This window comes from Poecile atricapillus, chromosome 4, assembly GCF_030490865.1.
Source record: "Poecile atricapillus isolate bPoeAtr1 chromosome 4, bPoeAtr1.hap1, whole genome shotgun sequence".
Lineage (NCBI taxonomy): Eukaryota > Metazoa > Chordata > Aves > Passeriformes > Paridae > Poecile > Poecile atricapillus.
The window spans coordinates 17,184,665-17,206,888 of NC_081252.1; the positions used below are offsets into that span (position 1 = coordinate 17,184,665).

General features: G+C 39.6%; 1 protein-coding gene across 5 annotated transcripts in view; it reads left to right on the forward strand.

Moving 5' to 3' along the window:
* WDFY3 (WD repeat and FYVE domain containing 3) overlaps positions 1–22,224 on the forward strand; it is a 156,650-nt gene that overhangs the window by 85,081 nt on the left and 49,345 nt on the right. For all 5 annotated transcript variants that reach the window (XM_058837336.1, XM_058837335.1, XM_058837340.1 and 2 more), the window contains 10 exons: positions 1,262–1,719; positions 9,090–9,267; positions 11,842–12,056; positions 13,209–13,321; positions 14,649–14,880; positions 16,419–16,519; positions 17,086–17,304; positions 19,407–19,588; positions 20,608–20,839; positions 21,489–21,649. In XM_058837336.1, coding sequence (XP_058693319.1) covers positions 1,262–1,719; positions 9,090–9,267; positions 11,842–12,056; positions 13,209–13,321; positions 14,649–14,880; positions 16,419–16,519; positions 17,086–17,304; positions 19,407–19,588; positions 20,608–20,839; positions 21,489–21,649 — 2,091 coding nt within the window. The remainder of the gene's footprint in view (positions 1–1,261; positions 1,720–9,089; positions 9,268–11,841; positions 12,057–13,208; positions 13,322–14,648; positions 14,881–16,418; positions 16,520–17,085; positions 17,305–19,406; positions 19,589–20,607; positions 20,840–21,488; positions 21,650–22,224) is intronic.

Sequence of the window (22,224 nt, forward strand, 5' to 3'; positions counted from 1 at the left end):
ATTCACCATATTTAAGGGGAGAGAAAAGATATTGCAGTTTCCCAGAGGATTTAACAGAAAATCAGGATTTCTGTCTTTCCCTTGACCTGTTGTACTTGTCTTCCGTTGGTGCTGTTCTCAGTTTTGGTTGTGGAACTGACAGCCCAGAACGGTGTGGTGATGTGTCTCTTAGTGTTCGTTCAAGTTTGTCAGGAAAGGAGATACTGCCTTCAGAGGAATGACAGTCTTGCTATTTCACTACCCATCTTCTGAGTGCTTAAAAAAGCAGCCTGTTTCTGAAGAAGTAAACTTTTGGTCATGGAAAATTCACCCTGGCCTATTTTTCTCTATCAAGAACATTTTTCTGTTGTTAATGATGCTTTCTGTAGGGAGGCTTTTTTCTTCTATATTCTATATTCACATGTGGATAAAACTTCCCCTTACAGATGTTCTTTTTGTTTGTTTTTGGCTGTGTGGAGGGGCTTCTCCACCCCCTGATTTCTTAGATAATGAGTATTATTGTCTAGTACCTAAGTTCATGTATTTTCTGCTGTTTATACATGTTTATATATGGCTTTGCAATTATTTGTACAGCAAGTAAGGTTTTATCCACTTTTGTTTCTCTATGGCTTATTTTTTAACAGAAACTCTTAAAATATATTCTCAGTCTCAATTCAGGGATTTATAGAGGAAAGCTAAAAACAAGTGGGCTTATTTAGCTAATTTTTACTGCCTGAATTTGCTAACCGAGTTGTTATATTTGAGTGGCTTCATAGCTGCCAGGTGCTTCCATGTGTTGATTTCTAGGAGAATTTTATGATACCCCAAGGTTTAGATTTCTCATTGCTGCAAGAAGTCATTTGCCTGCTCTTGTTTGAAATTGTTTATGAAATGTGATGGCAGAGAGGATTCCTTTCTAACACAGATATTCTCTACCTCGTCATTAAGAGAATTACCTGGCAATTTTGGGTTCCATTCTGGGCTTGGTCAAGTCTTTTCTGTTGGAAGATAACGTCTTATTTCTAAATAAGGGGCAGTGTTCTGCTTTTCCCCCTGCTCTTTTTCTTTATTTTGTAAACTTTTGAGTATGAGAATTTTTGTAGTACAAAGTTGATCTTCAGAGACTTTAGGCATTACTAACTTCTGACAAATAACGCAAGGATTTTGCTAGCACAACAATGTTTTGTGGACAAAAATGTTCAACCTTTTTCCAAGCTGTTTGTAATGCTGCTGCTTGTTGTTGCTGTTGTTTCCCTGTTTTGATTGTTTGTTTTGTCCACAGGCCCTGCTCTTGGTGCTGAGAGAGAGTCACCGCACAAGAACTGTTTTTAGGAAAGTCGGTGGATTTGTGTACGTCACATCTTTACTCGTTGCCATGGAAAGATCTTTGTGCTCTCCACCTAAGAATGGCTGGGAAAAAGTAAACCAGAACCAAGTGTTTGAACTGCTTCACACTGTGTTCTGCACATTGACTGCAGCAATGCGCTACGAGCCAGCCAACTCTCACTTCTTCAAGACAGAGATCCAGTATGAAAAACTGGCAGATGCTGTTCGATTACTTGGCTGCTTCTCAGACTTGAGGAAAATAAGTCCTTTGAATGTCTTCCCTTCAAATACACAACTGTTTCAAAGACTTTTGGATGATGACCTAATATCCCTGGATTCTGTATCACCTACTCTAAGACACTGCAGCAAGCTTTTTATTTACCTCTACAAGGTAGCAACAGATTCTTTTGACAGGTATGAACTTTGCTTTTTTTTTTGTTTGTTTTCTTTCATCTTCTCTTCCTGCCCTACACCAGTGTTCCTCAAAATAGTTCTCTTCAGATATCTTCATTGCAAGCTTTTGTTTTTCCATTTTAATCTACTTCTTTCTTCCTTCACTCCACTGAGAGGAGGATAAGTTATCAGCATCTGACTAAATAATGACTTAGCTTGCTGGTGTTCTCCAGGGTGTGCAGCGTTCTCTCTGATGTTGGATGTTTTATTGTGGCAGCAGTTAAGACAGAGATATCAGTTCATGGTTATATTTGATGTGTTGAAGCAACCTATTGGTTGATTGGCTGACAAGCTGCATTATCATCATTAGAACAATTAGATTTTTATGCTTTTATTAAGTGAAATGAAAATTTGCTTGTTTATTGTCATATCTTAACTTCATGTTTCATTTGATACGGAGCTTTAAAGTAAATGATTAAATAATACCAAGATTAATTTAGAAACATATGATCATTTCAGTTGGAAGATACTCTTAAGACCAGGTCTAACTGTAACTTTGGCACTACCAAGTCAATCACTAAACCATGTCCTTGAGTGCCACATCTATATATCTTTTAAAGACCCCCGGGGATGATGACTCAGCTACATCTGAGGGCAGCCTGTTCCAATGCTTGATAACCCTTTTGGTGAAAATTTTTTTCCAAATATCAAATCTAAGCTTCCTCTGGTTCAACTTGAGGCCATTTCCTCTTGCTTTTTGGCTAGTTATTTAGGAGAGGAGATGGATGTTCTACTGCTATGACCATCTCTCAAGTAGTTTTAGAGACTGATAAGGCCTTCCCTGTGCCTCTTTTTCTCCATGCTAGCACATAAGACTGACATCTTGTTTTACATGGATTTGCTTGTTCTTTAAAGTTCTAGGTAGTCTCTAAATTGTTATTTTTTTAAATTTAACTAGGAAACAGTCCCAGAGTTAAGCAACTAGAATTTAAATTATAATGAGACTCAAAATGAACAGAAATGTGTCTTAAAGTTGGTTCAAAACTACAACAAAACTTTGTGAAGTATGTATTGAAGATTGACTTGTCATAAAACTTGTCAGTTTTTGCCCACAATTTAAGGTACAAAATGTAAAACAGAGACCTAAACTTCATATCTGGGACCTTGAAGCTATTTATACCCCAGCCTTTGGTTGCATGTGACCCTGTTCTAATAAGACTTGCCGTCTTGCCCCCAAAGGAGCAGATCTTAATGCTTTTCTCTTCTTTAAAGAAAATTTAAAAAACTAACAGACCAACAAAAAACCCCACCCTAACACACACACAAACACACACTCACACTGTCACACACTCACCTAAAAGCCAACTGCAGAAACCAGTTTATTTGATCTCATTTAAAGCATTATTAAAGCATTCAGGTAGCAGGAGGACAGTTTGTATTGAGAATGTGGTACTCATACTGTAGAAGTTGACATGGGCTAACAGTAGAGAATGAGGAAACAATGGGGTAAGTAAATCCCATGGTGATGTTGCATAAGATACGTCACTAAGTTGTTTTTTTTTGTTATTTTCAGTGATTTTTCTTCCTTTAAATTTTCTATTCATCTTTCATTATTGAATTTACATTGACTTTATTTCTTACCCTGCTGGTTATACCTAATTTACTGAAGCTTTACTTTCTCCTCTGACATTGTGGTGTTGAACATTTTTCTGCTTTGTTGGTATCAGTAAATCTCACCAGAGCAATGAATAAGCAGTGCAGTCACACCACAAGCCACAAGACCTGTGTACTTTTTGCATGTCTGTGTGTTCACCTGAGGCTGTCATTCAGTTTGTCCTTTGTCATCCATGTTGTTTCTGAAGGATGGATCCAAGTAATGATTTTATTGGTGCTTTTGTAAAACTAACAAGCTTATGGCCTCTGGTTTCTTCTCTAACCTCTCTGTACTACCCCTGTCTGTTTTGTCTGTAGTCGTGCAGAACAGATCCCTCCTTGCCTGACAAATGAGACTTCTCTCCCCTCTCCTTGGGGTACGCCAGCTTTGTCCAGGAAAAGGTACCGACCCTTCAAAGAGAAGCTGATCTTTTTTCCGATTTTTCTCTCTTGCTGTTGTGTTTCTTAGTTTTGGGGGGAGGGATGTTACTCTTAAGTTGCTGTTCTGAGGAGTGCATTTTCACTTGTGTATTTACTGGATAAAAAAATGTAAAGGCATGTTTCATAGTGAACCCTAGGCGGTGGTGAGATTAGAGACATCTCCAGATTCCTGTAGCACTTAAAGTTAGGCTTGTATTTCAAAACCAAATAAAGCCTAGTAAAAGAAATTATCTAAGGGAGACGTATATGACACTCTCAGGAGCAGTTTAAAGACATTCAGACTATGCTAATAGATCAATGAATACAGAAGGATTTCTTTTTTCCTGACTAATTTTTCAAGGAAGCTTACTTTTGGTGGAAGGTGAATGGCTTGTGAAGGTGCTCATTTGTTAGTAATTGCAGAGAATAAAAAGGAAAGAATGAAACTGTCAGTACTTGACTACCAAAATGATGCAGAGACATGCTGAATTAAAATGTTTGGAAAGAAAGCACAAATGGCTCAATTCAGAAATCCAAGTACCCACTTTCACTCCCAAGCTACAGTCTTTTCTTATGCATCTTAATGTGTCTGGTAGATTTTAAATTTTTTTTTCCATTTTTTTTTTTTCTTTTTAAATAAAGGTTACTGTCTGAACGATGTTACTTACAGGCTTGTGCAAATGCCAAAAAAATTTTTCCTGGACTCCCAATGGAAGGGAGCAGCCCTTCACTATCTACAGATGTAGGTTAGACAGAGATTTGCATTTGAAAGCTAAAAAGGCATTTAAAAGACACAGGGTTATCTAAAATGCAAGTGCCATGTGTAGAAAATACCATCATTCTTGAGTGGTATACTGCTAAGATATGCCATCAAGCTTTATGGTTGGAATGTAAAATATTGTGCAAAGGAAAACAACCAAAGATGCTTTTGGAAACTGATATGAAAGGAATGTTTATACTAAAGCAGGTTAGTAAAGAGAACCTTTTTTCTTTACTTAGTGATGTTGCCCAAGTCAAACCTGGGTATTCTACGAAGAGTGGCTTGGACAAAGGCACCCTCACAGTAACCCAGAACCTCTTAAACTGTCATTTTCTTTCTTTTCTGACACTGAGGCATTAAAGAACAAATGTTATAGTTTATAGAGAAAAACCTTAGCTGCTGCAGTCTTTTCTGTCATTTACTCTGAAGAAACATGTAAGAAAACAGTGTTTCCCATGGAGGCTCTTTACAGCTTCAGCCCTGCATTAACCTCTAGTGTTGCAGATTGCCCATCCCTTTGCTACAGTTTGCTGTTCTCCCAGGTGTAGCTGGCAGGGCTGCTCAGGTTCACGGAATTATTCAAGCACACAGATATGCAAAGGCTTGCAGCAGAACACAAGCAGTGCTTGCCAAACAGGAGCTGATTCCAGGGTGTGATGAACAAGAGTGCCAGATGGGTGGCTGACGCAGCCTGGAAATTAAACTATAAATACAGTTATATATGAATAGATATGTTAGGCTTCCCTCGGGTTTTTTTGTAGTATTGAAAATGCAAGCAGTTGCTTGAAAACCCGAGGTAAAGGTTGGGTTGTTTAAAAAGTCATTATCCCTGTGGGGTGCTTTCAGCAATTCAGGTAAGCTCCAGTACAATAATGTAGGTACTTGCTGGGGTTAAGTGCCTTTGGAATGAATTTTCACAAACAAAAAAGGCCTTTGGGTTGTAACAAATTGTGTAAGACTCAAAGTAAAAGTGGACAGAAAATAATTATTTTGCCTGGGTGACTTTCAGATCTTTTCTGAAAAGCATGTTTTAAGTAAAAAAATAGAACTAGGCTTTCCAAAAAGTCTGTTTGAACAGCTGTCTGCTTTCTCACAGCATCATGTTTGTCATTCCTAGTGAATTCAGTGGCAGTAGCTGTGATCTTTCTGCTTTCAAAAATAAGCAGCTTGGGGTTTGTAGCCCAATATTATTTTTTTCTCCTCCTAAATGTCAGATACGGTCAGATTCTGTCGAAGTTGACTCTTCCCAGAGAAGTGTTTGCTCTTCTCGTATTGTTTTCTGTCTCCTTTGCTTTGCATCCCTGGGATCTCCCTTATTGTTGTGGCCTGGTTTTTCTGCCTTTTGACTTGTAAGACAGATGCCTGAGGGAGAGCTCTGTTGTTTGGCTAAAAGAGCAAGCAGACACTGTGCACACAAATAATTCTTATAAACAAAAATAGAACAGTTCTGGTTTCTCACACAGTCTAGAACAGTTTTGGATGCACTTATACGCTAATATTCTCTCTCAGACATGTCTGTCACTTCTCAAAGCTGTGTTTCCATGTGGAGTGCTGCTCTCCAAGTGTTCTTCTTTATGGAAGCAGAATAGGTGGGATTCCTGCAGCACGTGTTGGAATGGCAGTACATGGCTGGTCCTCCCTGTTACCTGGAATGCATTGTTCTTCCACACCTTTGTAATTTGAATCAAGAACTACAGCTTTTTCAACTCTTTGATTGTTGTAAATTTTGGCATTCTCTCCTTTTTTTTTTTTTTTTTTTAAGAATATTTTGGTCCTGACAGGTTACAGTAGAGAATAGAATGTAGCTTTGGCTTTGCAATATTTTTAGCCATTGTTTTAAAAGAGTTTGGATGGTGATCACTCTTGGGGAATGATATGCAGAGGGTTTATCTACAGCAAATCTAACTTACTTCTTTCCAGATCAAAATGCTGCTGTAATTTTCATCAAGAATTGTAGCTAATTATAGAACTAAAGTTATATTAATTAACTAATTTTTCTTCAATTTAATTTTTTTATTTAATTAATTAGACAGATTAGACGTATAGATGCATGTCACTGTGTATACACCGCCTTTTTCCATTATCCACTTCTTTTCTTCTTCCTTAAAGGAGTCATATAAGAATGTAGAAGCATGGCTAAATCAATTTATTGCAAGTTCTACCCTGACCCGTAGAACTATAGCATTTAATTAATATTTTGGAAGGACTTTGTAAGATCTGTTTTCTTTTTTCTGTATATAGATATCTTTACAAACTGGGTTTTTTTCCCCTGTTGAATTGATACAAGTATTCCTTATATGGAAAAACTAAAAATACAAGGTATTTTAAAATTTGTGAAAAACTTTCAATAATATATGCTTTAAGATGGTAATTTTTCCTTAGACTTCTAACAGGAGGCCTATTGCCTGTGTTGCCTTTTCAGTTGTATGGAATGTTTCAGTCCAGGTGATTTGAGATCAGGATCATATTTGTGTTTGTGACTCACACTAAGCAGTGTTTTTGTTATGCTCTTCATGTACTATCATTTTATAACCTCACAATTTACCTTACAAGGTGAAGTGCAGACCAGTGTGCTTAAAATTTGTACTTAAAAGTGGGCAGAATGTCTTAGGGAATGGAATTTCACTAGACTGAAGAGAATTCTTAAACATAAATGGATATTTAGGTTTTTTAATTGCATCCTGTTAAACTTGCAGTGAGATGCTCAAGGTGACATTGGAAAGAGGCTGCAGCTTTCTCCTTCAGATGAAGAGCTGTGCTTTTAGGATGCATAAGAAACAATTACCAGTGTTCCAATCTCTGCAGTAAGTCAGGGCAGAGGACAGAGGCTTGAGATAACATCTCTCAGTATTACCAGTTGGTACACTGTTCTTAATTCCATTTATTTTTAGAAGAAACCAGGAAGCTTTCCTTACCTGCTACATGTTTCCATAGGTGGTGGGGCTGACAGAAAAGTTTGGAAAATTAATGGCTTCAGTGTTTGTAAAAAAGACTAGTAAAATTAATTCAGGAAGATCTTTTTCTTAGTGCTGGGTTTCAGTATAATTGCCATATTATTTTCTGTTTCCTGTAAGCATTAGCTGAATGAGCTGAATGAAGCATCAGTAATCTAAATTTTCTTAAAAACTCTCTTTAGAATGGTACTCTTCGGTTGTTCAGGTGCCAAGTTTTTGCTGATCTGCCACAAAGCTTTTAAGTGGGACCTTTTTGTTGGAACATTATTTATTGAACCCATTTTCCAGTCAGCACAAGAAGATTGTGCTGTGGTTCCTGTTGTCCCGTCTTTGGCTGAATAATCCGATGTCTCAGCCTTCCCCCACAGTTGTGTTTCTTGCTGGGGGATTGGGCTTGGTGGCTGTGTTTAGGGCAGAATTATGTTTGCAGCCTTCCTCATCTCCCATCTATGTCCAGTTTTTTCCAGGAGGATGAGATTGCCTTGTTGGAAGTGTCTAAAGGGTGAGGCACAGCAAGTCACTAAGTCTTAACTTGTGTTAGGGTCAGGCTTTGGGTAAATTTCTGTCACTGAGAACAGAAGAGAGGAAATACCTCTTTCAACTGATTTGATAAGAAGAAACCCTTTTCCTTTTGCCATATTCAGCTGTAAAACAAAAGACAATATGTGATCAAAACAAAATTCTTACACAGAGTTTGTTCTATTTCTTCTTACAAATAAGCGTATATGATAAATACCATGAGCTACAGGTGATTTGGGTTGGGATTTTTTTGGGGTTTATGGGCTTTTTTCTTGTGGAGGTTTCTTGTGTGTTTTGGTTTGGTTTTTTTTTTTGTGGTGAGCATGAGTCTTTCAATCTTGCTTTTGCTTCTAATGCATCATCTTGGAAGCATATGTTCAGTAAGCTGCTCATGCTGTTTGTGTGTTGAAACCCTTGCTGAAAGAAGACTGGCATCAAGCTGATACCCCCAAGAGTTTAAATGAAGAATATGTCTGCATTTCTCAGGACAAGTGGTTGGTTCTAAGTCAGCATGTCAAATCCTCTTTTTCCTGGATCAGACTAAAGCATATTAATGTAAAACCAAATTGCCATTGCAGTTATGGAAGGACTGAGAACATACAGATTGCTGGCATGAGTAAACACAGAGACCACCTTTCTATTCCCCTAGGCTGATTAGAGATCGCTGAGAGTTTTGTGATAGCACATTACATAATCAGTTGCTAATGAAAATCAAATGGGGAGACATATATCCAGAGAATAGGAGCAGTGGTAGGTTGCACACTGCAGTTGCCTGCTGCTGCTGCAACTAGAATAAAAAGGAGGCAATAAAAACAAGATCTTTTAAGTTTTGAAACTGTAGCACCTAGGAAACCTGGGGAAGACACTTGCAAGTTCAAGAATATTTGAGAAACTGAAACCTCTTCCGGCTTTAGAGAAACATGCCCAGCAGGTTTGAGAAGAGGAACACTTGTTCTGTCTAGCTGAGGGAAGAGAAAGGAAAATGGAGTAACATCTATAGGCCAGTACAATTTTACAGCTGTTTGAAAAATGCAGAGCTCATAATAGCTGGGTGTTGTAATCATGGGATGTTTTCTGTCCTGCAGGCACGCATATCATTCTGTTTCAACACCTCCTGTTTGCCCTCAGAAAAACATAGCTGATGTGAAACTCCAAGCAGGACCCACATCCATGCAAAGCTCTGATGCAGTCATTATTCACCCTGGTGCTATGCTTGCAATGCTGGATCTTCTGGCCTCTGTTGGATCAGCTACACACCCAGAGGTAGGGGAAAAAAAAAATGCGGTCTGAAGCTTTGAGAATGGCTGGGGAAAAGGATGGCTGTGAGAAACAGGAAAGCTGATGGTGTCCTCTCATTTTGTGCTGAAAAACTAATAAATTTCACAGGCTGAGTTGAATAACTGGTGGCACAGAAGTCTGACAGGAACTGCTTTATTTCATAGGCTTTCTTTTATTTCTCTCTTTAAAACTCTTGGTAGTAATGTAAGTTTAAAGAAAGGTCTGAAGTGGCCATCACATAAGTTTCCAAGCACTGTCATTAATTCATGTTTTCCCTGATGTATCAGGTATTAATTAGTAGTATGAGGAGGACACAGGACTGAACATCATCGTTTGGGCTATACACTGTTTGAAGTAGCTGGAATATGTTCTAGTTCCAAAGTTGTACTAACTGCTTTGTACAATTCCCAACCCAAAATATCTGCTGGTATTTTGTATATGAAGGATTTTTTGGACATTTTTGGAGGTTGCTTATGTGTTTTTTGTTTGAGATGTCTTCCCTGAAGAATACTTGCTATTAAAAAAAAAAAAAAAAAGTTCTGAAAATTTGCAAGAATTACTAGATTCCTCTTTCTTTGTCTCTACTGGGTGATGGGTGTGGTAACTTTCTGTCTTCACAACATAAATTTTGCAATAACGTTGCATATGTCTTCAGTTTCGTAGAAGTTATGGTGGTGGTAGGTAGCAGAATGAAGCCCATGTAATCCAAGGGGAAGTAGTTAGCAACCTGATACACTAGTTAAACACTCACAAATCTATGGGGCTGATGGAATATGTCCAAAGGTGTTGATGGAGCTGGTGGAAGTGCTCACTGAGCTACTTTCCATCATTTACCAGCAGTCCTGAGTAATCAGGAAGATGACAGCTGCCTGGAAATAAGTCAATGTGATCCGCATCTACAAGAATGGCCAGGAAGATCAGGAGAGTCACAGGCCCATCAGTCTGACCCCAGTGCTGGGGAAGGCTGTGGAGCAGATCATTACACGTCCCATGCTGCAGCACTTACAGAACAGTTGTGAAATCTGGCCCAGGCAGCATGGCTTTATGAAAGGCAGGTCCTGCCTAACTAACCTGGTCTTCTGTGACAAGGTGACCCTCTTGGTTGATGAGGGAAAGGCTGTGGATATTGTTTACCTGGACATTAGTAAAGCTTTTGACACTGTTTCCCACTGCATTCTCATGGGGAAACTGGCTGCTCATGGCTTGAGTTGGTGGACTCTTTGCTAGGTTAAAAAATGGCTGGGTGGCTGGGCCCAGAGTGGTGGTGAATGGATTACACCCATCTGGCAGATGGTCACCAGTGGTATTCCACAGGGCTCAGAACTGGGCCAGCTCTGTTTAGTATCTGTATTGATCTGGATGAGGGAATCAAATACACCCTCAAGTCAGTTCATGGATGGCACCAAGTTCAGCTGGTATTGGTCTGCTGGAGTGCAGAAAGGCTCTGCAGAGGGATCTGGGCAGGCTGGATTTATGGGCTGAGGTTCAACAAAGACAAGTGCTGAGCCCTGCTCTTGGGTCACAATATCCCCAGGCAGTGCTGCAGGCCGGGGAAAGAGTGGCTGGAAAAGACCTGGGAGTGCTGGTCTACAGTATGAGCCAGCTGTGCCCAGGAGGCCAAGAAGGCCAATGGCTTCCTGGCCTGGATCAGCAATAGTGTGGCCAGCAGGACCAGGGCAGGGATCATCCCCCTGTACTCAGCACTGCTAAGGCTGCACCCCAAATCCTGTGTTCAGTTCTGGGCTCCTCATTACAAAAAAGACATAAGGGTGCTGGAGTGTGTCCAGAGAAAGGCAGAGGAGCTGAGGAAGGGTCTGGAGCACAGGTCCTGTGAGGAGCAACTGAGGGAGCTGGGGGTGTTCAGCCTGGAGAAAAGGAGGCTCAGGGAGGTTCCTTATCTCTCTCTAAAACTCTCACCAAGTAAAACAAGTGATAGGGTGAGAGGAAATGGCATCAAGTTGTGCCAGGGGAAGTTTAGGTTTCACCAAAAGGGTTGTTAAGCACTTGAATGGGCTGCCCAGGGCACTGTTGGAGTCACCAGGCCTGGAAGTCCTTAAAAGACATGTAGATATGGCACCTGGGGACATGGTTTAGTGGTGGGCTAGACCATGCTGGATTAAGAGTTCAGCTCAGTGATCTTAAAGGTCTTTTCCAACCTAAATGATTATGTTTCTAAGTTAACTTACTAGGAATAGTTTAATAGTCATAAAATTAAGAGTTCCTATTTCTCTTTAAGCTGGCTGTCATTGCTGGTGAAAAGTAGAGCTTAGAGCTTAGTTTAACCATTCTTACCTGAATTATTTTTCTTGACCATAGTTACCAGTTCTGGTAATCCTTTGCCTAACTAGTTACCCTTTTTCGTACAGTGTTTCTTCACATAGACACGTGCACACACATCCCCCAAAACCACACAAATGCATGCATATATATTTAAATATAGATAATTTTGTGTATTTATTGCTAATGGTAGTTTCTTTTCTAATATTATGTATAAAGCCTTTGTTCCATTTTCCTCCTCAGTTTGCACTTTCTCAAGCCCTGTGCGGTTCTCTTTTTCAGCATGCGCTGGATCTCCAGCTGGCAGTGGCCAACATCCTGCAATCTCTGGTTCATACAGAGAGAAACCAGCAAGTCATGTGTGAAGCTGGGCTCCATGCACGACTTCTGCAAAGATGCAGCGCTGCTCTGGCAGATGAGGACCACTCCTTGCATCCACCGCTCCAAAGGATGTTTGAAAGGCTGGCCTCCCAGGCTCTGCAGCCCATGGTGTTGAGGTCAGAAGGATTGCCCTGAAGTTCAGTTGGACTGAGCCCTACAGCCTGCACTGTCCCTGGCTCACTCTAAATGGCTGGCCATGGTAGAGAGCCTTAGTGACCTGATGTGGTAGTGATAACACAGCATCCCATTTTATTTTTCATCAAATAGATTGTCTCTTGACAGAGAGATACTTTTTACCAGAGCCTGTAGTGACAGGGCCAATGCCACGGGTTTTAAACTGCAAGAGGCTGGATTTAAATTAGACATGAGGAAGACATTTTTTACAGTGAAGGAGATGAGACACTGGAAGAGGTTGTCCAGAGAATCTGTGGATGCCACATTACTGGAACTGCTCAGGAAAGGTCAGGTTAGACAGGGCTTTAAACCACCTAGTGTAAGTGAAAGCTGTACCAGCCCACAGCAGAGGGCTTAGACCAAATGACCTTTAAAGGTCCCTTCAAACCCAAACCGTCCTGGGATTCTGTGATCTCAGCTGTAAGAAGGAATGTAATTGTATTATCTCCTGTGGATCACTGGCTGGCTGACCTGCAGTCAGGACAGCTGCTCAGTTCCCTTCACTGGCATGTAGCTGTGTCAGAAGGGATTCTTCAAGGAGCTGTCTTGCTGGTAGTCACATTACAGGGACTTCAGCTTCCCTAAGCATAGACACTGATAGCCTGGGTAGCTCTATGGAGAGATACTATAGTTATCTAGAGATACGGGTATTGATAGCTGTGAAACGATTCCCCCAACCAAACACACTGGGAAAACAAAACTGAGGTCACTTACTTCAGCCTACGATCTACCTCTCCAGAACAGTTCAGCTTGCTGAACATGCATCATCAAATGTCCTGAATGGCCTCCTGCCAGGTTTTTAAATAAGGAGAAGGGAATCATCAAAATTCCTATATTTTATGATAAATTACTTTATTAAAATTGCTTATTTAAAATAGTGTCAACTTTTGAGAACGTGTGTTGCAAAATTAAATCATTTTGAATGGATCAAATATGTTATGGATCATAATTATGCATTGGTTTATTTTCTTAGTTAAAATATATGTTTATTACAAGCAATTAGTCTCTTTTTTAAAATTGCTATTAGATTTGGTGCCACCATAAGCAAATAAATAGAGAAAATTACTTCCAAATTTTTTTATTTTCTCTCTTAGGGAATTTTTACGCTTGGGAAATCCTTTGAATTGTGGAGCCTGGGACAAAAAGCTGTTGAAACAGTACCGAGTGCACAAACCCAGCTCACTGAGTTTTGAACCAGAAATGAGAAGTAGGTGCTGATGTGCTAAAAATGTGTGTAAAGAATGTTTCACTAATGTCCCCCAATTGCATACTTATCCATATAAACCTATCTTTACCCCAGCTTTGTATGAATGTGAAATCATGAGAACAGTTGGACTAGAAAAATTCTAAAACCAGAGGGAATGTAGTACTTATATTGAATATATATTCAGCAAGGTAATTATAGGTTTTTATTTTAAAACAGTAGCTGTTAAATATGGTAACAGTTTGGTTTTAAGTCTTGAGTAGGTCCTGCATTTGTAGTTATTTAATTTTATTTTTTCTCAGCTACATTCATGCGCACAAGTCATTATATATGTGTAGTATCTCTCATGGGTTCAATAAGGTGTCAGATAAAATAACTGCTCAATCTTCTATTATTATCCATGAGTTGTAGAGCTTGGGAGTGGCTATTCATGTAGTATAAGAGAGTCTCAGTAAATTATAATACAAAGAAATTGTTGAAAAGTTTCCAAAGCATGAGATGTTTATTTCTGTGTCAGTTTGGTCATTGTATGGCTGGCTGTAACATATCATTAAAAATACCTTAGTTGAAATTTTTGAGTTATTTAAAAGTAACAAAAAAGTATCTTAGATGAAACTGATTAAGCATTAAATCATGAAATAAAATAACAAAATAAATTAACTGAATTCATGTTATATTATTGTGTTCAGTAAATTTTGAAAGAAGGAAGAAGAGATTAAATTTATCTCTTGGCCACTGCTATACATATATATTTATATTATATATATATGTATGTATATATTTGCATTAGGGTATTATTACTTGGAAAAATAAACAATGAAAATTATGAAAATGTGAGACTAGAAAGTTTTTAGCTTAGGAAAGAGAGACTGCAAAGCGCCCTCTTGAATACCACACGTTATGTTAAATTGCCTAACCTAAGTTTGCTGAGCTGTTCTCCTTACTAAGAGTTCTGAGACTTCTAGCTCAGAGTTATTGCATCTAAAAAGCATGAAGCAGAATTTTCCCTGCCTATTAAGTCAGGTAGCAGGAATACATCTGAAGAGGAGCCTCTGCAAAAAGGATACTGTGTTGGCATTAGGTAATGGGATGGCCTCTTGGCTTTACCACAAACTTTCCTTGGTGTGTTGCACAAGACACTTGTCTTTCTGCCTTGGTTGAGCATTTTTATAATCAAAGCAAATCTGCCCAGCTCATTATCTTTTGAGAGGCTGAACTAGCTGACAGTGAAGACAATCCAGCTATTCCACTGGACTTGAAAGGTCCAGATAAAGAGCCTGAAAATGCCTCCCTTTTTCAATGCTGTGTTGTTTCTTGGTTTCTCCTGTAGATAGCATAGTCACGTCCATGGAAGGTCTGGGTCCAGACAGTGTCTTCGGTGTGCACGAGGACAGCCACTATCGGATAAGCAAGAGCCTGCTGAAGCCGGCAGAAGGGAGCACAGTGCCCCTGACCAGAGTCAAGTGCTTGGTCTCCATGACAACCCCACATGATATCAGGCTTCACGGCTCATCGGTGACGCCAGCGTTCATCGAGTTTGACACATCTCTGGAAGGGTTCGGGTAAGGTCCTGCAGTGCTCTCGAGTAGCGTGGGGCACAGTGCAGCGTTTGCTTACTTCCTTTTTTTCCAAAGGAATGCTTGTAATTTTTAATAGACTGTTTGCAAGAAAGGAACAAATGAACTCTTTAAAGAGGAGAAAGAAATGCTTCAAGTCACATAAATTTCCACCTTCTCATTCATTAATACCTTAATAAAAAATGCCTTCTTGCCCTGTGTGAAAGTGAAAAAATTAATTTATTAATTAATCAATTAACCCATTGATAAGACCCTATCAGTTCTGGGTTTCACATCCCTTTTAAAAGGGAGTAAAGGAATCCAAACATACCCTTGAAGCGTTGCTGGGATTTACTATGACATTTGGATGGCGCAGGTATTCTGAGACCCACTTAAAATTGCTGAAGAAAATGAAAATGTGAAAGTGGGCACATCAGAAGTACAAGTAAAGCAGACAAGGCAGCTGTGATGAGTTCAAATAACTGAATCCCAGTGTTATCAACTGGAGGCATAGCCTGGATATCATGCTTAGCTCATTTTTTCTTTCAGCACCACTTACTTGTTTTTCTCTCTCTAATTAACACCTGCTGAGTGAGGCATTTTATGAGGATCATGTAATGTGATTTAACTATTCAGAAGATGAAAACATGACACCATTCTCAACATCTGTTTAAGGAAAATGTTTGGTCTATTGGTTATAAAAATGGAATAGAATGCTCTCTACATTCTCTTTCCAGCTCTGCAAAGCAAGGATGTAGCTCCCATTCTCCATCTAGCCCTAAGAGCCAATGCAGTCAGGGACAGACTTTTTTTTTTTTAATAAAACAAATGTTCCTCTGAGCTGTGTTCTACATCCTTAGTAAGAGAAAAGAAAAGAAAATTGTCTGGACCTAAGAACTTGAAGTAGACCGGCAAAATGAATTTTCATTATGTTTGCTTCAGGAGATTTGTGGGTGCTGCTAACATGTCCAGAAGTAACTCACATAATGCAGCTGTGACTTCTTGTAGTTTCAGCAAGTCAACTAAGAAGACTTCTATAATAAATTAAAAAAAAATAAAGAACTTTTTTCCTTATATTGATTTCCATTGTGTCCACAGCCTCAGTGGCTCTTTTAAGGACCAAACACAGCTAAATAGGTGGAATATGATGGCAATGTGAGAGCATACTTTCTTAAGATAAGAACATCATTGTCTACAGTTGCTAAATCCTTTGACTATTTAGCTGATCCAATCTCTTCAGAAGGTTCAGAACAACTCAAAGGCTGCTGAAATATGTGGGTGCCCACAAGGGAACATCTTAGGCTATAGAGCCACGTGGGCATGGTCACACCAAAGGCATACACTGCCAAAGCTGTTTGTGCTAGAGGTAATTCAGACTCATCATGAGCAATCTTGAGAATTAATTCCTGTTTTTCATTACTACAGAAAGACACAAAGCATGTGTGCTTACGGTATATTTTCCTAAGCTGTGTTTTGTTTGTATTGAGCTCTGCTTACATTGACTTCTATAAACTCCAGTGTCTCACTGGTCTTGTGTTTAACAGCTGCCTGTTCTTGCCAAGTCTGGCTCCCCACAATGCACCTACAAATAATGCTGTTACTACAGGACTTGTTGATGGCGCTGTTGTGAGTGGAATTGGAACTGGTGAGTACTCCAGTATGACTGGTAACAAGCTGATTTGTATCTGATGTTTAGTTCTCTTAGACTTCTTGGTTAGCCATAAACTGATAGTAAGGTGTTGCGCTGTGCACTCACAATCAAGAACTTCTTGTGTCTTGTTTTTGTGTGTTTTTGTTGCCTGTTGCCCTCAAGACAATGAAAAGCAATATAAAATATAAATGTTTGATTGCTTTAAAATGCAAAGCTTAAAGTAGAAGGCTAAATGGTAATCAACCAAGGTGCATGAATAATAACCCAGAAGGAAGAGGTTGAAGTAGTAGTGTCCCTTAGTTAAAAAAATTAAGTCTAAAAACTAAGGTGAAGGCTTACTGCAGTGAAATAGAATTAGTGGGAGCATCCCGGGATTTTATGTGATATCCTGGGAGTCATATGTGTGTTGTAGAGAGATATTCCCTCAACGGAGGCTTCTTCAGCATCTGAGAAAACACAGCTGATATTACCTGAGCTGATATGAAAAAAGAACAGGATCAAGTAGGCATCCTAAGTACTACCTACTGCAGCTATGTAGTGGGCTTTCTTTTTATTTTTAGGTGAAAGATTTTTCCCACCACCATCTGGTTTAAGCTACTCAACTTGGTTTTGTATTGAACACTTTAGTACACCTCCCAATAATCATCCTGTGAGACTCCTCACTGTAGTGCGGCGTGCGAACTCCTCAGAGCAGCATTACGTCTGCCTTGCCATTGTCCTCTCAGCAAAAGACCGCTCACTGATTGTTTCAACTAAAGAAGAATTGCTTCAGAATTATGGTAAGAGTTGTGCCACATCATCGGCTAATGCTGACCATATAATATAGGGATGCAACAGCAAGTTTATTTTAAACCCAGTATCCAAAAGAATTGTGTGTGCTGGAACTTTCATTGCTGCCTCACCAGTTCCTGATGGGTTTTGATAATGGAAAATGCAAAATGTAAATATTAATTTATGGCGCTTTTATAATTTCCGAAGATTCAATGTCTGTATATAAAAGAAAAATTTTTGCCAAAACCGCAGGTATCATGTATTCAGAGTGGGGATTATATCATTGGTTTTGAAAGGTTTTGCCTTTGATTTGTCTTGTGTCATTCATTTTAGACATCATCTCTTGAGGTCTTGAGGTGCAAATTTTAACTGTCTTTGCTTTGTAGAAGTTTAGAAATAGTAAAGTAATAGGTTGAAGGCTTTTCCAGTCTGTATAGTCCCAGTACTGGGGGGTTTTTTGAAGGCAGTCATTCACTTCATGCTTTCATGCTGCAATCAGTTTTCAGAAACAGTTTGTATCTCCATTCAATATCTGTGACCAAAGGAGCTGAAGATCTAAGTGAAGCTGGTGATACCAGTAAATTTGCTAGAGAGAGCTGTCAGTGCACTTAGGGTCTTGAGGATGAGCTGTCTCCTGTCTCCAGCCTTGTCCTCCATCGGAGCCTCCAAAAGTGGTTGTTTTTGACAGGCTGTTACACACTGAGTCTGTGGAGGAGCTGAGAGGAGCAGGGCAACCTTCTGCTCATGTTTCAGGCTTAACTCTTCACCAGACCAGCCCAAATATCAAAAACCTGTTCCTGCTTCTGTTCTTTACTTTTGAGTAGGCAGACTAATAAAGAATGTATACAACTGTTGTTATTAAAAAAACCTCCCACAAACAGCTAAGCGGACTGTTACCATGAAAATAAGGAATAATCTGTAAGCAGACATTCACATCATTAACTGCAGCAGTCTCTCTTAGTAGAAGTCAGGTTCAAAACCTGAAACTTGAGAGCTGAAAATATATAATATAAATTAGAAATTAAATCTCCTAAATGATGAAGATACTGTCAGTGCTTTCTTTCTTCAAGGACCAAATTCTTAGAGACTGAAGCAAGTTTATCTTCACACTAATTGCTTTAACCTGCACTGAAGCTATAGTTCATGTTTTTAGTTTAGTGAGCACCCTATAATCAAACTCCTCAAAAGAGATTGGATTTGAAAAGGCTTTTTTCAGAGAAGATCTGAAGGTGTCTGTAAAGACTGGTTTTTAATTGAACCAGGATACTTTGCTTCACTCAAGTGCTACCCTGTTGTGTCTAAATCATAGTTGGTGGTGTACTGTTGAGTGCTGAGCAGGTAGGGAGCTGAAGAACTGAGACTGGAATTGCTGTGCACAGCACAGACAGTCTCTTGTAAGAGTAAATGAGGTGATTTAAGGACCCTTCTTGAGAGCAAGAATTGTGCTCAGAGATGTTTGGCCAAGAAAAAGAACTTGAGATTATTTTTGTATCTGAACGTTAGTTCTAAGTGCTCTGCTTTTAACATTTTCCTTGTGCAGTTTCTAAAGAAATGAGTGTTCTCCCTGTGCAGGCAGCTGTTGTGGTAAGAGGATTAATGGATTTTTTTCCTTCAGTATGAAAGAATGAAGAGGAATCTGAAAAGTACCTGGGTTCTATTGAAACATTCCCTGGGTTTTGGGGGATTTTTAAAAATCTTTTTTTCTTTTTTTTCTTTTTCTTTCTTTTTTTTCTGTTAGGACAGCTTTTAAGTAGAGTAAGGGTCATTTTTGTGATGCAAAATTTGGAATAAAAAAGGTGTGACTGTGGGTGTCATCCTCTCCACAGTGTGAGAAAAGTGGAAAATAGCTCTGTTGGTTTGGGGAGACATTGTTTCTTGGTGACTGCTGCTGGAGAAACTTGTTTAGGGAAACAACAAAAGAGCTTTCTGTGACTTGTATGGCAGGATGAGAAAATAAGAACTTGACCCAACTAGTAATTCCAGATAAAATTTTGAAGGGAAGGGGGAAGGTGAAAAGTAAAATACAATTGTCAAAAGTCTGAGTATATCCTGAGATTTTTGACTCCTGTAACATTTCTGCTGGTGCCCACTAACTGGTCCTTTTCTTTAGTTGATGACTTCAGTGAGGAATCATCATTTTACGAAATTCTTCCCTGTTGTGCCCGTTTCCGCTGCGGTGATCTCATTGTGGAAGGCCAGTGGCATCACCTAGTTCTGGTCATGAGTAAAGGCATGCTGAAGAACAGCACAGCTGCACTTTACCTCGATGGACAGCTTGTTAACACTGTTAAGGTAAAATGAATCTCTCAATTGTCATTTTTACTGGTTGGAGTGATTTTTCTCTCTGTGCAATAAAAAAAACTTACAAGACAGAAGAACAAAATAAGCCACTACCACCCCATCCAAAAACAAAACCCCCAACAGAATAGGAAAAAAACCCAACTCAAGCAACAAAAAAAGAACAACGAGCAAGCACCATATTTATTTACAAAGTTCAATACCTCATTGTTAGGTGGAAGAAACTGCAGAGAGCAGCGACGAGCACTGTGGACCTGTCCACTGAGCACAAAATATTCCCAAGCTGTAACAGATACCCAAACATCATTTGACACCTGGCACATGTGGGCTTTAAACTAGATTTTAAGCTGGTGTGGGGTTTTACCTACACATGGTGTAGGTAAAACAGCATGTTGACTTGAAAGTTTACCTCCCAGTATTCCTTTTGCAAGAGGGAGGACTACAGTAACTAGTTATGCTGACAGCTGTAATGCATGAGTGTCTATCTAGCCATCTCTCTGGCTATGCATGACTACATTCAACAGCTGCTAACAAAATTTTTACAAGGCAAATAGAAAAAAGCTGTGTGGTTGTTCCTGTCTTTATATATAGGCCAGGATCTTACTCATGTATTTGTTTAATTACTTGAAAAGTCTTGCTGAAATTAGTTCATCACGTTTGCACTTTAGCTTGAGATGGTGTCATTTCCAAAGGCTAAGAAAGGAGTGAACACTACTTTGAGCACCATGTCTTTAGAATCAAGATACAGCCTCTTTAGGCACAGAATTCTCATGTTCTCCTCCTGTGTTTCCATACACACCTTCATCTTTTGATAGCTACTTCTGGTCTTCTCATTTCCTTTCTGTTTAATGTTCTTCCCTATTTAGTTCAGTACAGGATCAGAATACCCTGTGTTACACAGCAATCATTTGATACCTCCCCTGGCTTGCAAAACCATTTTTGGACAAAATTTCTGATCTTGCCAGCTTACTCTTGATCCCTCACTAACTTGCCTGTGTTTTGCTCCCTCACAGCTTCACTACATCCACAGCAGCCCCAGTGGCTCTGGCTCTGCCAACCCCCCCGTGGTCAGCACAGTGTACGCCTACATCGGCACGCCGCCTGCACAGCGCCAGCTCTCCTCCCTGGTGTGGCGCCTGGGCCCCACACACTTCCTGGAGGAAGTACTGCCTGTCCCAGGGGTCAGCACCATTTATGAGCTGGGACCCAACTATGTTGGGAGCTTCCAAGCAGTTTATATTCCATGTGAGTACATGTCAGGTGGCACCTGGTAACTTGGTCTGGCTGTGCTGGAATCTTTGTGTGCATACTGGCAGAAGAGGTGAGAGAGTATGCAGGAGCAGAGAGGAAAAGCTTGCTGTTCATAGAAAGATTAGCAGCTGCTAAGATCAGCAGCTGCTGAAGAGGAGGATAGAAGTCCAAATTCTTGTACAGAACTATGGTGGAAATGCTTTTATTCTTCACTTTGGTTTTAAACCAGTTAGAAATTTTTAAAGCTGTCATTATTCATACTGTATGCTATATTTATCTGTAGAAAGTAAAATTAGAAAGGATACAAAATTCTAAAGATATGGTTATATATTCTCTTTGAATCTTGAATCTTTCATAGGATTCCAAGGCAATTTTCCTAGCAAACTGTAGTAAAAAAGTAGCCAGTTGTCACAAGCGAAGATGCAGATTTACCAAATGCTTCTCTGGTTTTTGATTGCTTTGTTTTTCCTTCAGAAAGGAAGGGAAGTTTACAGCCCTTAGGCTGGACTATATCACATCTCAGCTATTTGTAAAATCTTCCTTTTGTACCTATTCTGCAGTATAAGTTGCTTAAGATTTTATTCTTCAATTTTAAAAGAAAAACAATGCCATTAGTGAAGGGAACTCCTGTTTTGTCTTTAAGGTAAAGATTCGAAGTCTGAAGGAATCAATCCATCTCCAGTATCTTTGGTACCGGAAGAGAAGGTCTCCTTTGGTCTCTATGCACTTTCAGTTTCTTCATTTACAGTGGCAAAAATAAGGAAAGTTTACAACAAGTTGGATAGTAAAGCTATTGCCAAACAGGTATGTTGGGAAATCAGCTGGTTAATGTGTATGACTTCTTCCTTTCTTTTAACTTACTTCAAGACAATTTACTCAGTGCAGCCAGGAGCAATCTAGTCCAATCCCCGTCCTGTGGGCAAGGACATCTTTCATTGTATCAGGCTGCTCTAAGTGCATTCCAGCCTAACCTTAAGTACTTCCTGAGAGTTTACAGCTTCTCTAGGCCCTAGATGGCCAATCTTAGGGCTTTCTATGGTGGGCTGACTGCATCTGTGGACAAGGGAAGAGTTACAGAAGTCATTTATCTGGACTGCTGTAAAGCCTTTGACATGATCCCCCACAACATCCTTTTCTCCAAACTGGAGAAAGATGAATTCCATGGGTGGGCTGTTAAGATGGATTAGAAAGTGGTTGGACAGTTGCATGCACTGGGTAGTGGTCAGTCGCTCAGAGTCCCAGTGGAAACTGGTGACAAGTGCTGTCCCTCAGGAGTCCATGTGGAGACCAGTATTATTTAATACCTTCATTAATGACAAAGAGGGATCAAGTGTACCCTCAGCACATTCACTGATGAAACCTAAGCTGAGTGGTGCTGT